The sequence below is a fragment of the Podarcis erhardii genome, assembly GCF_964252035.2.
Source record: "Podarcis erhardii genome assembly, chromosome: 11".
Lineage (NCBI taxonomy): Eukaryota > Metazoa > Chordata > Lepidosauria > Squamata > Lacertidae > Podarcis > Podarcis erhardii.
The window spans coordinates 10,602,308-10,617,349 of record NC_138501.1 but is presented as its reverse complement, the minus strand read 5'-3'; the positions used below and the strand labels follow the sequence as shown (position 1 = coordinate 10,617,349).

The following is a 15,042-nucleotide window of genomic DNA, read 5'->3' as shown; positions in this document are numbered from 1 at the left end:
ATAGTGTAATATCACTTTAGGTGAACTTTTCTGACAATTCTGTTTATTGAAAAAAGCATTTGCTTTTCATAAAAAAATGTGTTTCATTGAAGTTGTTTAAGTGTCACAGAATTCAATAGTAATTGAAAAGAAAAGGAGAGAATATTGAATGTAATGCTTTCAGAAATGATTCAGAAATGCATGAATTACCGCTTAAAAGGAAATACTACATTGTACAGAAGTCATTAGATCTCACCACCTTTTTCAGTTTTACTTTTTTTGCTTTGTGATACATAACAGCCATTTTTAAATTTTTTTTGGGGGGATGCTGTACTTAAGAAGTATTATGATCAACCTGCTGGTTTTGCTTATTTCCAGAGGTGCTAAACCTTTGGCTCCATCATCATCATCATCATCATCATCATCATCATCATCATTATTATTATTATTATTATTAGAATATATATACTGCCCTATTCCCGGAGGTCTCAGGGTGGTTCACAGAACAAGATCAACATAAAAACCACAATATATATAATCAAAATAAAAACAACCCAATAACACCCCTCCCCCCCCAAAAGGGCCACATTTTAAAAGGGCATAGGCTGTCAATCAAATCAACCAAATTCTAAATAGGGAGCAGAGCAAACCCAAAATCCATCCGGATGAGTAGAGTTTGGAATAGGCAGATCTCTGGCTGAGTTTGGGATCAGCTGTGGCTTTGCCAGCTGAGGTTTTTCAGCTTGGCTCTTTCAGAGCTATACCACGGAGATATAAGTCCTTCATCATGGCTCAGCCAAACCCTGCTCAGTAGAACTTGGGTTAAGTCCAGGCAGTGCAGTGAGAGACTTAGCTCACATTGGACACATATGGAATTTACATTTGCAAAAAGGATAGCATTAGCCTACTTTTAATGCGTGTTTTCCCAGGCTCAGTTTGGCTCACCCTGCGGTAGCCCAGCTTCTGAATTGAGTTTGGAATGGGGGAAAATTGCAGTGGCATAATCTACCTGACATAAATTATACTGGCCTCCTATAGTTTGGATTGCTCTTCCTGGCTGTTTGAAACCTATTGAAACTGAACAGTTTTAAGAATTGTCCCTGTACACAAGATTTCAGACAAACACAGGTCTGAGTTATGTAATATAAAGATTGTCACAAGGCTGTTGTGTAGGGAGCATAAAATTAAATTAGTCAATCTGCAGTGTGATTAGCAGTTTAGGTCATTAGATTCTCACTTCCAAGTATATAAGTTTTAGATCATTACTTCCATATTGTTTTGTGTGAATAAGGGGAAATGTATCGGGTACAAGTCTTGTCCAAGTCTCACTGGAATTAACAAGAGTTCCATGCAAAGTAGAGATTTATTTATTGCACTGTTAAAAGAAAAAAAAAAAACCTGCTCCTTTTCCTTTATGGAGTATCCAAGAGCCCGTATAGAGTCTTTAAGTGAGTTCCCTATCAGTAGGAGAAAATAACAGAGGCCAGCCAGAGAATATTGAGAAGCAAAGCAGCTAGTAAGCCTGATCTTTATTAACTATTGCAACAGGGTCCTCATTCACCACATGCAGGAGGGAGGAGGAACCCTGAACAATGGTGCACAAGCCCTTATATAGACATTTGAAACTGCCCACCCTGTGGCTCAAGACCACCTCACAAAACATCATACATACATCACAGAAGGGGGCAGTCTACAGCAGAAATACATCATAGGAGGCAGTCTACAGCAGAACTCATGTTTGCCAGGATATCTGTTAATGGTCACTGATTGCTTTACTTGGGCAGCCTGGCTATTCTTTTGTGATGCTAAATGCTTTAGTTCCTGAATCCAGGTCACAGGCTCACCCTATTCATACACAAATATGCCCTTACGACAGGTTTGCAAACAGACTTTCCCATTTCCTTCCTCCTTGCAGAGAAATAGTTGAGGTCAATTTGGGAGAGTCAGAATGGTTTGGGAGAATCAAAATGACTTCAGGATTGCTCTCCTGTACTATTTCAGAAACGTAGTTTGTATACTTATATATGTATTTGCCTTGTACATTTAGGAATGTTTATTTTATATTTAGAATTATTATAACAGCACTAATAAGTTTCAGCATTTGGTTTTGGGAATGAAATTATTAGCCAGAAGCAGTAGGCTGACTAAAGACATATTTGCAGCAAGGGTAGTTCTTTGGTACTACTCTGAGTGTTACCCTCATCTGTTCTTTTTAAGCTGCACAAGAGTGACATATTTCAAAACTGTGATGATAACTAAGTTATCAATTCGTCTGCTTTTATGTTGGGCATGTGGAACACCAACTGCTTTTCAAAGACAACATGTTTTATGTACCTGCTTTGTGTCATTACACGACAGATTGTATTCTAACACTCTGAAGTGTAGTAAATATTCTGTCTGTATAATTTAGTGGCGTTCAACTCTGTGGGAGTGCATGGCAGGTTCAAGGCCTTTCTTTTAAAAGGAGAGGTTTGGTAGGATTGTAAATTTTCCGCAGTCGTGAGAGAATAAGACCGTAGTATGATAAAGAGAACGGTTAGTTGAACAGTATTTAATATAAAAATTTAAAACAGTGATACCATGAGTAATTCTAATGGACTATGGAAGGTGCAAAAATGAGGAGGGGGGATAGAATTATAGGTGAACTCCTTTTGCTCCAACTCCCTGTGGCAAAATACTAATTGCCCAGTGGCAAAATACTAATTGTCCTCTTGGTATGAACAGAATGTTTTTGCTGTTAATTGTTTCTCATAGTAAAGGTTAGGGACCCCTGACCATTAGGTCCAGTCGTGGCCGACTCTGGGGTTGCAGTGCTCATCTTGCTATACTGGCCAAAGGAGCCGGTGTACAGCTTCTGGGTCATGTGGCCACTTCTGGCAAACCAGAGCAGCGCACGGAAACGCCGTTTACCTTCCCCCCAGAGTGGTACCTATTTATTTACTTGCACTCTGACGTGCTTTTGAACTGCTAAGTTGGCAGGAGCTGGGACCAAGCAACGGGAGCTCACCCCGTCGTGGGGAGTTGAACTGCCAACCATCTGATCGGCAAGTCCTAGGCTCTGTGGTTTAACCCACAGTGCCACCTGTGTCCCGTTTCTCATAGTAGTGAGCAGCAAAAATGCAAGCAGCAGCAGAGACAATAACAAAACTCTGTCTCCCCACACCCCTCAAATCGTAGTCTTTTGCCAGAGACTTTCCTGGTAGCCAATAAAAGACCAGCCTCTGACCTTCAGTGCTTCCTGTGTGTCTGCAGTCCTCACTCAGAGTAGTAGCATGACTCTAAGACTTGCAAATGACTGCCTTTAAAGATTTAGTTCTAACACTTATTAGCATTATAGGTTATCACTAACAGCCATGTTCACAAGCTGTTCAGTGATTTTTAGTATCTTGAAGGGAGGGGTGGAGAGTGCTATGATATTATAGATACTTATGTGATTAGCTATATAAACCCAGCTTTGCTGCATGATAAAGATGGAATGAGAAATGCCAGCACCATATGCATTAGCAAACATATCCTTCGTTTCATTTAGATAATAATAATAATTGCACTCTCTGTCTGCAAGTGGCTTTTGCAGCAATAGAAACATACTGGAGATGATGATAATTTAAATCATAGAATCACAAATTGATTTTCATATGAAAAGATACTCTTATTTTGTGCTTAAATTGAGCATTTATCCAATGAACAATTGAATTCTAAAAGTGTAAAATACCTCTCACATATATTGAACAAATATTTAGAACAATGTTGGATAGTTCATTTTTAGACAATGGAACTGGTCGTTATGAGTAGAAAATGGACTGAAGTATTTCCTTTTGAATTTGATGCAATAGGAAGTTTATTAAGGTTACCTGAGATTTATCTCGAAGGAAGAACATTATTATTATTATTATTATTATTATTATTATTAATCTCCCATGCAAGCAGGCATTTCAGTGGCATCCACTGACATCATGGGCAGCCTTTAGTAATCTTTTGTAATATTGTACCTTGAACAAGAGCAAAATTCTGTTCCCCCAAATGGATCTTCTCAATTATGGATCTTCTCAATTTTGTCCCCACTTGGCTTGGTGCCCTATGGTGGGGAACCACCTGCGGTGGGCCAAAGAGCTTCACTTTCCATTTGAGCATTTGGGAAAACACTTGCATGTGTTAGAGCATAAAAAGTATAAAGCCATATTGTTTGCAAGAACAATGCATGTGCACTTTAAATAAGCAATGTTCATTGTCACCTCTGGAATTCACGGCAAAAAGGCATTGAGGATAATTATGCAACCTCTGTTCAAACCTGACTATTCTACATTTATTATGTCAAAAGTAAACATCAGTGTTGAGAATGCTGGAACTCACCGCCAGAAACAATGAAAACAAACAGGATTGCAGATAAGCACACAGAAAGGCAGAAGCTCTGGATCACCCATCTCTGGCCATCTATTCTTTATCTCTGCTTATCTTATCTCTCCTTGGTAGCTGCTCCTTCTCCTCTCAACAGTTAGCAACAATTAGCTGCCAAAGGAAATAGAAGCAGAGATAAGCAGTGTATAGATAGAGAAAAAGTTGCTGTAGAGTTTTTATTTCCCTGTGTGCTTGATTATAACCCCCACCGCATGTTGCTTGAGAGCTTCGAACTGTCCAAGCCTGGCATTCACAACAAGGCTTTGACATGATGAATGGAAGGCACAGCTGGGCTCTAGAATTCAAGAGCGTTTCATTTTATCCAATTGGCTATTTATAGGTAGCACAAATGTTGTGCGCACTGACATACCTCCAAAACCAAGATACGCATCTTGGTCCCAAAACCAAGATACGCATCTTCCCGCCACGCTCCCATGTGAGTCACGTGACCACTGTGGCCACCCTGTTGTCGCATGAGAAAAAGGGATGTCCCATTTTTTTCCTGGGACACTTGTGGACTGTGCCCCAGCTGAATCCCAAACCGAACTGAGCCAAACACCCAGCAGGATGGAATTCCAAGGGGCACCCTCCTCCACAATTAGCTCCCCACCAGGCCTTTTTGCAACTGATCCCAAGGCCACCTTGCTGTGACAACCACCGGGATTATGACCAGCAGCAGCACAGTCTGGGCTTAGCAGGCCTTGGTTCCCTGCTCGCTTCTCCCTGGCCAAGACTTGGCCTCTGTCATGCCACCTCACCTGCAGCCCAGCATAAATGAGAGCCAGCAACGAAAGGAGAGGAGGTTTTACTTCCTCCTTTATTGCTGGGCCCCATAGTAGTAGTAGTAGTAGTAGTAGTAATAATAATAATAATAATAATAATAATAATAATAATAATAATTTATTATTTGTACCCCGCTCATCTGGCTGGGTTTCCCCAGTTACTCTGGGCGGCCTCCAACAAATACCATATTTTTCGCTCTATAGGACGCACCCAACCATATGACGCACCTAGTTTTTAGAGGAGGAAAACAAGAAACAGCGAAAGCAACACAAAGCCTCTTGAGCGAAGAGTCAGGAACACTCCCGCTGTGCTCAAGAGGCTTTGCATGGCTATCCCTGAAGCCAGAAGAGCAAGAGGGATTGGTGCGCACCGATCCCTCTTGCTCTTCTGGCTTCAGCGAAAGCAACGCAAAGCTTCTTGAGCGCAGCGGGAGCGCCGCATTCACTCCATAAGATGCACACACATTTCCCCTTACTTTTTAGGAGGGGAAAAGTGCGTCTTATAGAGCGAAAAATATGGTACATGAAAACACCAGTCATTAAAAACTTCCCTAAACAGAGTTGCCTTCAGACGTCTTCTAAACATCAGATACAGTGGACCCTCGGGTTGCGAACGTGATCCGTGTGGGAGGCACGTTCACAACCTGCAGCGTTTGCAACCTGCAGTGGTGTGTCTGTGCACGCACGGGTTGCGATTCGGCGCTTCTGTGCATACATGACCCCCAAAACACGGAGGTAACCTGTTCCCGTACTTCCAGGTTTTGGCAGGTCCGTAACCCAAAAAAACGCAACCTGAAGTGTTTGTAACCCGAAGTATGACTGTAGTTGTTTATTTTCTTGACATCTGATGGGAGGGCGTTCCACAGGGTGGGCGCCACTACCGAAAAGGCCCTCTGCCTTAGAATGTGCAAAGGAGATTTTAACAGTCCAGTAAACGAAGCAGTATGCTGCACCCTGCAGTTGGTAAGAAGACGATTGAAACTAGGTTTTTCTAAGCCAGTTAAACATTAGCCCTGCCCCATAAATTGATTTTGAAGCAGATCTGGATTGCGTGGTTGACCTGGGAGGAGGGCTCTGTGGATCCCTAGCCACATTCACATGCATACACCCCCTTTAACATTCTTTTGCAATGTTTAAAGTATTATGAAACTGAAAATGCCATTCTCTCTAGTCCTAACACATCATTCTATTGGAAAATCACTGTTATCACCCTTTTCTTGCATAAATTTTCATTTGTCACTTAAGTGTTAGGATAAATGAACTAGGCTGAAAAGTTGACACTTCCAGACAGAAAATCAACTAATACAAAAAGCAATCACATTACAATCCAAAAATAAAACACAAAATAGCTTCATTCCTTTACTGCCATATAGTAAAGAAACTGTAAAATGAGGGTGGACGTGGTCCTACTCCCATTGACATCAATACATTTTTTAAAAAAGAAAAGATTAGCAGAATAAGAATGTTTCTTTCATGCTTCAGAGATGAAAAAAAACATATTCTATTATTCATCTCAGGTGATCAAGTAAACCATAGCATGACCTCAGCATCACATCTTCCTTTCACCCACTCCTCCTCATCCATGCGTGAATGAAAATTCACGTTAAGAACAAATCACAATTCTGTTACATCTGAGTGAGAAACTGAGGTTTGCTCTAATCAAAGATGGTTTAAACCCAGTGGGATTCAGCTACAGTTTCTGATTCTGGTTTGTCATCTAACTTTGGTTAGAAGAAGCCCACAGTATCCTGAGTTTTGACATTGTATAATAGTTATGTTTTGCCCTTAACAGTGAAAGTAGAAGCTTTCCCTCTCGTCCATTGCCCACGTATTGAAAGGTGGAGCGGGAGAGGCTAGAAACCCAAGAATGTTCACTGTGGTGTGTTCTCAGTCACATGAACTCTGTTTAATGTGATCATCTGAACCAGATCTAAGTCTGGGGTTATATCTACGCAATGAGACATCTTACAGGGGAACAGTTACACCTCACTGAGCTTTTAGCACAGGTTCTCAGAGCGTACAAGGAAAAAAAGTTTCCATGTCAAGGTTTAAGAAATAAAGCCATACAGCAAATGCTGACTTTTAAATTGTCCTTTTCAGGCTTTTTCAGGAAACACCAATGCAGACACTGTGGTAACTTACAATCTCCAACATTCCATCAAAGCAAGATTTCTGCGGTTTGTCCCTTTGGATTGGAACCGCAATGGCAGGATTGGAATGAGGATCGAGGTGTATGGCTGTGCTTACAGTAAGTGATGCCTTTTCTTTGAGATGAATCACATAATTGAAATCTACAGGTGCATTCTAAATTGGGGGGGGGGGGCTGCTAATTGGCCTTTAATGGAAATAAAGATATTCGTGTGAGAGTTCTGTATCCTAACAGCATAACACCCCCCCCCCATTATTATCTTGATATTTGCACATTGAGGTCAATTACGCCATATAATGAATTGAAGTATATATCAATAATCTTAATTTAAGTGAAACAGAATACTCATGCATAGTTCCCAAATTAGCTCTGTAGGGTTGCCATATTTTGAAGAGCACAAAAGAGGACACTATGACAACTCTGATTTTAAATATCCCTACTATATGTCTGCTATAGAAAGTGTGATCTATTGCCGGGGAGCAGGGCAGGAGAAGAGAAGAGGAAAGCAACTCTTCAACCACCAGTTATGTCTATGTCTCATCCAGAAAGTATAGCCAGAGACATTTTGGCAAATTTAAAAAATCCACCCCGACAGAAATTTTACCCCTCAAAAAGAGGATGTGTCCTGGAAAAAGAGGGCACAGGGCAACCCACCATCTCCCAGAACCCGGCGAGCCTTGAAAGTAGGAGAGCAAAGAGCTCAAAGACAGAGGGCATGTAGCAGCGCCCATAGAAGTGATGAATGAGGAAGTGGGAGAGATGGGGGGGGGTAGAGATTCACTCAGGACAATGCCATTTTCCAAGAGGCTGGGTTCTATAGCCTCTCTCTGTAAAGATTGAAATTAAAAAAAGGGACTGTAAGAAACCAGAATTTTGATTTGGCAAGACAAAAGGAATAGAAAGTTGTTCTGAAAGAAGTTTTTCAAATACAACCCAGTCAGCTGGGCGGGGTACAAAAAATAAAATTATTAATGATCATTATTATTAAAACAGCTGCTGGGTACCCCAGCAACCAGAACTGTGTAGGAGGAATAAAGAAAGGAATGTGTTAAAAACCTGCTCGCAAAGTTGTATATGGGGTGCTGTTGTTTTTGTGAGAGGGGAGAACCCGCAAGCAGAAGCATATCACCCTTTCTCCAGCAAAGCGGTTCAAGCAATCCAGTACAGCATACAGTTGTGATGTCTTCCACAGCTGTGCTATGAAGTGAAATGTCACTTTTCTCAAAGTAGGGGAGACTTTCAGGCTGTCAGGAACTCATTGGGGCATGAGAAACATTTGCCTGATTAGAGTCATGGATGTTATTTTTAGGAAATCTACGAGACACAGTATCAGTAGGGAATTCAGATCAGGCAGCGGGATCAAGGACTGCGTTGACAAGGGCACAGGGCAAGCAGAGCAAGAAAGGCAGGCTGAGGAACGCGAGGCAAAGCTTGATGTCAGGCACTGCTAAAAAGTTCTGAGCAAGCACTTTCGCAACAGCTTCCTTTTTCGCAAGAGTTTGTGGCAGGCTTGAGCCATTCAGCCCAAGAGCAATTGTGAATCGAGGACCCGCAACCTGCATAGGGGTAAATAAGACACAAGGACACATGTATTTTAGGTTAATGGGCTAAAGAAGGCCACAGCTTTATTGGTTACAGCATGTGAGTGGTATTGGCTTAGGCACTGCATCAAACAACCTATATATGACCCCACCCCGTGCAGCGGGAGGGGGGCATTTGAAGGTTAACAACCAGTGGGAGGAGCTTGTTGATGCAAATACAACTGGAAGCTTCCCCTGATGTCACCGGGGGGCATGCCATGGCCCTAGCCACCAGCAGGGTATCAGACAGGATCCACAACCACCGGATTCCTTTAACGGAATACCCAAAAGGGGAGGGGTAGGTGATGGCCACACCCCGCCTACCAACACACAACTTATATTCCAAAGTCTAACCTCCAATACCGGAAAAGTTGTGACGATTTGCTATGAGGCAGGTGAGACACCAAGAGGCTGGTGCCAATTTGCCAAATGGATAAAAATTCCTACCAGGCCCCCTGGTCTACCAGGGCAACCAACCAAAGTCCATAGCAAGGTCAAGAGCATAAATATGACCTAAAAGGAGGGCGGGCAGGTGATCTGATGACTCCAGGAAACCGAATGAGGTGTGGGGATGCTGCGGCCACTTGAATCCGGCTAGAGCCCGCCCCTGAGCCAACCCTATTGGCTGGCCTGACGGGCGTGTCACGGCAGCCGGGAAAATGACGCAGGGAGCCGAATACGACCCCCTGCTGATGCAGGATGGGCTCCCGCTCACAACACCTCCCCTCTGGGAGGAGGGGAGGCTTTCTGTTCCAAGTATGGCTCAGATCCAATGCACACATTCTGGAAGCAGAGTGGTCCGCTATTCCTCTAGCAGGGAGCATCTTCCACGAGATGAGCTTTGTGTGAAAGGAAACTAGTGCCGTGCCAAAATCTGTTGATGTCTCCAACGTTTTCTTCCCCTGTGAAGGAGACGTCCATTTGTTTTCTGCCTCCTTCTAAGGGCATTTGAGAATTTCTTTAGACTTCCAGAGGCTCTCGGGTTTTGATCTTGCTTTGGTATTGCAAGGGGGTTGAGGGTGATCTGCTTTGCTTGCCCATAAACTTTTCCCCAGTGCCTCCAGCCTCCTTGCCTGCTTGTATTTCCTGATTTTTTTTGGTGGGGGGGAAGGCCCATGGCTAGTGTTACATTATCATGTCTTCCCCTGGGTTTTAATTGAAGTGCAGACACTGGGGAAGGCTGCAGAGCACAGAATACAGTGGTACCTCGGGTTACATATGCTTCAGGTTACATACGCTTCAGGTTACAGACTCCACTAACCCAGAAATAGTACCTCGGGTTAAGAACTTTGCTTCAGAGTGAGAACAGAAACTGCGCTGGCAGCAGGAGGCCCCATTAGCCCTGGTGCTTCAGGTTAAGAACAGTTTCAGGTTAAGAACGGACCTCCAGAATGAATACATTCTGGTACATAACCAGAGGTACCACTGTGCCGGTGAGGTGGTTTGCTGAAGGAAAGGAAAGGCACTGACAACCCCTCAGCCTCCTCAGAAAGCAAATACAGTGGTACCTCAGGTTACAGACGCTTCAGGTTACAGACTCCGCTAACCCAGAAATAGCACCTTGGGTTAAGAACTTTGCTTCAGGATGAGAACAGAAATCATGCAGCGACGGCATGGCAGCAGCGGGAGGCCCCATTGGCTAAAGTGGTGCTTCAGGTTAAGAACAGTTTCATGTTAAGAAGAGACCTCCGGAATGAATTAAGTTCTTAACCTGAGGGACCACTGTACATTCAAAGCCCTGCACCATACCCAAACAAATGTCACCAAAAATCATCTCCTCTAATGTCTCTTCTTAATTATTTGATAGGAAATGGTTTGGGGCACGTTTCTATGTCCAGTACATGTAGCTAATTCTGTTTTCTATTGTTCAATTGTGAATCACTTTATGAAGAACGATGATCCTAAAAGGCAACATACAAATTGCCGAAATAAAATAATAAAGAAATAGTTGTAGGAGCATCAACTTGCATCCACCCTACCAAAGACTCTTGTGCTGATTTTTGAAGGAAAGGAGGAATGGAGGGCAAAGACAGAGGTTTCTGCAAAGCTTTGCCCCATCCACACCTTCTGTTGGTTGGTTGGTTGGTTTGGTCAGTACAAAAACTGCAGAACTTAATATCTTTCCATGCACACTTGTACAATGCCTTCATACATCTCCAGAGACTGCTCTGGGCAATTTAGGTTTTGAGGGTTGTTTTATTTGTAGTTAAGAGTTATCTAGCAAACTAGAATTGAAGTAGGGCATGTGAGGCAAACATTAATCCTTGATTATCAAAGTCTTGGAAATCATTGCTTATTTTGCTTTTGAAATATTTCTCATGGTTTTCAGACAAAACTTGAAATAATCCTTAGGAAAGAGGGGGGAAACTTTGTATTTTCCTCTACCATGTACTGAGCCTAAAAAGTTTATTTCTGTAAATAAATGCATATTTATTTTTTTATCATTTGATTATCAGAAAAGAGAAAACCCAGTAAGGATGATATTCAAAAGTGTATTTGAATAAATTAACGTAGAAGATGACAGATTGTGCAACGTGTATAGTAGAGAAATAGTATGAACCCATTCTGTTTCTTTTATGTATTTTGCTTTGATTTCATTGTTATTTCAATTTAAATTGAGATTTTATTCATCATATAGGTATATATTTTATGTGAGTCTGAGGTAAAGAAAATAATTATTAATAATGTTAATGATATGATAGGGGGGAATTGCCCTACCTGGGAACCTCCAGATACCACATCACAAACCTCTGAAGGTTACCAAAGTTGGGGGATGCTTGTGTAGAGTTTACGAATAATTATCAATACTAATGAATTCATTGATTGCTTTTTATTTATCTGCTGCCTTCTGTCAAAGGATAGGTGGCAACACATTTAAAATTGATTGAACGTGTAATTTGTTACTCGCTTGATGCCCCCGTTTTAGTGATCTAATTTTCATAGTGGAAATGTACTGATTAAAAAAAAATGTGATTGATGCAGAGTCCTAGTGTTCTCCCTTGAACTGCCCTTACCAAAGTAAAACTTACTCATCTTATGTGACAGAACTGAGAATTAAACCAACTGACAGCTTAAGTTCAAAACAAGGGCCTTCTGCTTATAATTGGTGCGATTCTGCTGAATATTAATGGCATTTTGAAAATATTATGAGTCACTCAAAATGGATAACTTTTCAAGAAGCTTAGGCACAATCCCTCAGAGATCACAGGTTCATTTCAGTGGGGCCTGCACATGAGAACTTCTTAGAGGCTCGCTTCCAAAATATAGAGCCTTTTTTTTTTCTTTTCTTTGTCAAATTAAGCAAAGTTAGATAGCAGATTTCCATTGACTTAGAAGAGGACACTCAATGAATTGGAAAATGATTTCATATATTATTGGCTGTCTGCTACATCTTCATTTATTTCATAAGTGTATCTCTCAAGAACTATTACCTCCTTTGTCTTCTTTACTTATGCAGCATGAATACACTACGAGCTTTACTTGAGTGCTATCTGTCCCTTTCTGTAGTTCTAAGTCAGGCTGTAACAGATTGTGACAGATACTGTTTTATATTACTGGTCTAAAATCTGTTCTTTCCAGTCAAGTGGATATATATGACCTTGAAAGGGACTAGATAATGTGTCATGAGAAATGAAGTACCTTTTTAAATGGTGAAATCATTGCTACCTCTTCTGTCAATAAGAGTATTTCATATATGTGGAATAGGTAATTGCTTTAATTAAATTTATATCCTTTCTTCCCTCCGAAATGAGTGCAGAATGGCATGAAGAGAGCAGGCCTTTGAGTTTTTTAAATTGAATTACCATATTTTTCTCCCTATAGGATGCACTTTTCCCCCTCCAAAAATGAAGGGGAAATGTGTGTGCGTCCTATGGGGCAAATGCAGGCTTTCGGTCAAGCCTGGAGAGCGAGAGGGGTCGGTGCACACAGACCCCTCTCGCTCTCCAGGCTTCGTGGACCTCTCCGCAAGCAGCGGGAGCGCTCCCACTGCTTGCGGAGAGTTGCCTGCATGCTGAAGCCTGTGTGCGCTGAGCTCAGCGCGTCCAGGCTTCGCGGACCTCTCCGCAAGCAGCAGGAGCCAGCGCTGGGCTCCCACGGCTTGCAGAGAGCTGCCTGTTTGGGGGCTAGGGTCGGGGGAAGCTCGGGCGGGCCTCCCCTGCCCCAGCCCCACTCCTGGGGGGGGGGAATAATTTTTTCCCCTTTATTCCCCCCCAAAAAAAACTAGGTGCATCCTATAGGGCGAAAAATATGGTACTTCTCCCCCTCGCTCTCAACCACTGAAATTTCTTACCTTCCCTCACCCCCTTTGTTATTCCTACCTTTATAGTGATACCTTATGAAATGCTGGCTTCTGACTGCACAGCTTCACCTTGATTGGATGCAAAGACTCTCCCAGAAGAGGTGTCACCATTTAAACTGCTAGTGTGAAATATGAACCCCATTGAAGAAATTGAAAGTATAGGGCAGGGGTCAGCAAACTTACTGCGCCTTGGGCCGGTGTCTCCAGCGCCAATCGCGCGGTGGGCCAGAGGGCGGGGGAGCAGGTGTCCATACGTGTGTGCACACGCTATTTCCGGCGCACTTTCAGGTCGGAAAAGCACCGTAAATAGCTTGTGCGCATGTGCATGGGCCTCCTCTGATGTGGATGTGCACTGCAAATAACGCTTGCGCATGCGCAGAAGCTATTTCTGGTGCTCCTCCGACCCAGAAGTGGGCAGCCATGCAGCGCAGCACCGGTAAGAGCCAGCGGCGGGGGTCTCTGCGGGCTGGATAAACGAGTCCCTCGGGCCTTATCCAGCCCACAGGCCTTAGTCTGGGGACCCCTGGCATAGGGGAATGGCTGTAGATCATTGGTACAGCACAGGCCCTGCATGCAAAATGTCCTAGGTTGAATCCCTCATGTCTCCAGTAGAGTTGGGAAGGATCCCTACCTGAAATGCCTCAGAGCCACTGACAGATAGTGTTGAACATGCTAGACAAGATAAATCAATGATCTGACTTGGCATTAGGTAGCTCCGTAGGTTCCTCTGCTTGATTTTCTCCCATCCTCTGACTTCCTCTGTTCTAATCTGTCACAAACAACACAAACACTTGGGCATCTCATTATCACATCATTCTGCTGTGAAAAGGTCTGTCACTTACCTGGTGCCTCACCAGCTGATGCCATTGCTCCAGCTCTGGGAAAAATAAAAAAAAAAAAAAAATCCCAGAGCTTTGTTCCTTCACATTTCTCCGCTGTTCTACAGAGAACCATGCTGCAAGATATAGGAACAGAACTCTGGCTTGTATATGATGCTTATACGATGGTTTGGGATTTCTCATACTTGCTAAATGATTATCACACAAGGGGGGCACTTTCTCTTCTTGGCAACCCATCATAAGAGATCCTTTATTTGTGTTATTCTCTTTTTTAAAAAAAAAGTTTTTCTGACAGAAAAAGAAGTAAAAACTAGAAAAAAACTTACAACCACAATCATTCAAAATAATTCAAATTACAATCATTTTACTTTCATATCACATTCTCAATAATTTTCCAAATACCACCCTCTATTTCCCTCCCTCCCACCCGACTTCCCCTCACCCATGTGAGATCTTATTGGCATTTGGATTATTGTTTTTTGTTGTGTTAGCAGTTATTTATACTTAATAGTCATATCCTTTATAATATAATCTTGTATCCTTGTGAGTCTTTCCTTTTATGTTTATGTTAAACTTAATTTCCATATCCACATTTTTTCATATATATCTCCACACACTCCCACTCTCTCTTAATTTTTTGCTTGGAGCAGCCCCTAATTGATGCCATTAATTTTGCCATCTCCATAAACTCACAGATCTTAATTCTCCATTCTGGTAATTCTGGTATTTTTTCTGTTTTTCATTTGTTTGCCACTAATAATCTATCTTTGGGGATATTGTTGGTTATTAAGCCTAACAGGTATGCTTTTTGAGAATTGTGCTTTTAAATATTCTTTTGAACTCTTCATGTATCTTGGTCCAAAATTGTTTAATCACCTTACACCCCCACCACATATGGTGCATTGTTCCCACCTCTGCTTTACATCTCCAACAAAGGTTTGAATATTTTTTATAGATCTTTGCCAATTTTACTGGGGTGAGGTACCAACATTTTCATTATATTTTCTCTTATCAAATA

General features: G+C 42.2%; 1 protein-coding gene across 7 annotated transcripts in view; it reads left to right on the top strand.

The window, feature by feature from the left end:
- CNTNAP4 (contactin associated protein family member 4) overlaps positions 1–15,042 on the top strand; it is a 279,669-nt gene that overhangs the window by 165,007 nt on the left and 99,620 nt on the right. For all 7 annotated transcript variants that reach the window (XR_014161099.1, XR_014161100.1, XM_081880313.1 and 4 more), the window contains exon 4: positions 7,257–7,404. Coding sequence is in view for 5 of the 7 variants with exons in the window: in XM_081880313.1 (XP_081736439.1) it covers positions 7,257–7,404 (148 nt within the window). In the remaining 2 variants the exon portion in view is untranslated. The remainder of the gene's footprint in view (positions 1–7,256; positions 7,405–15,042) is intronic.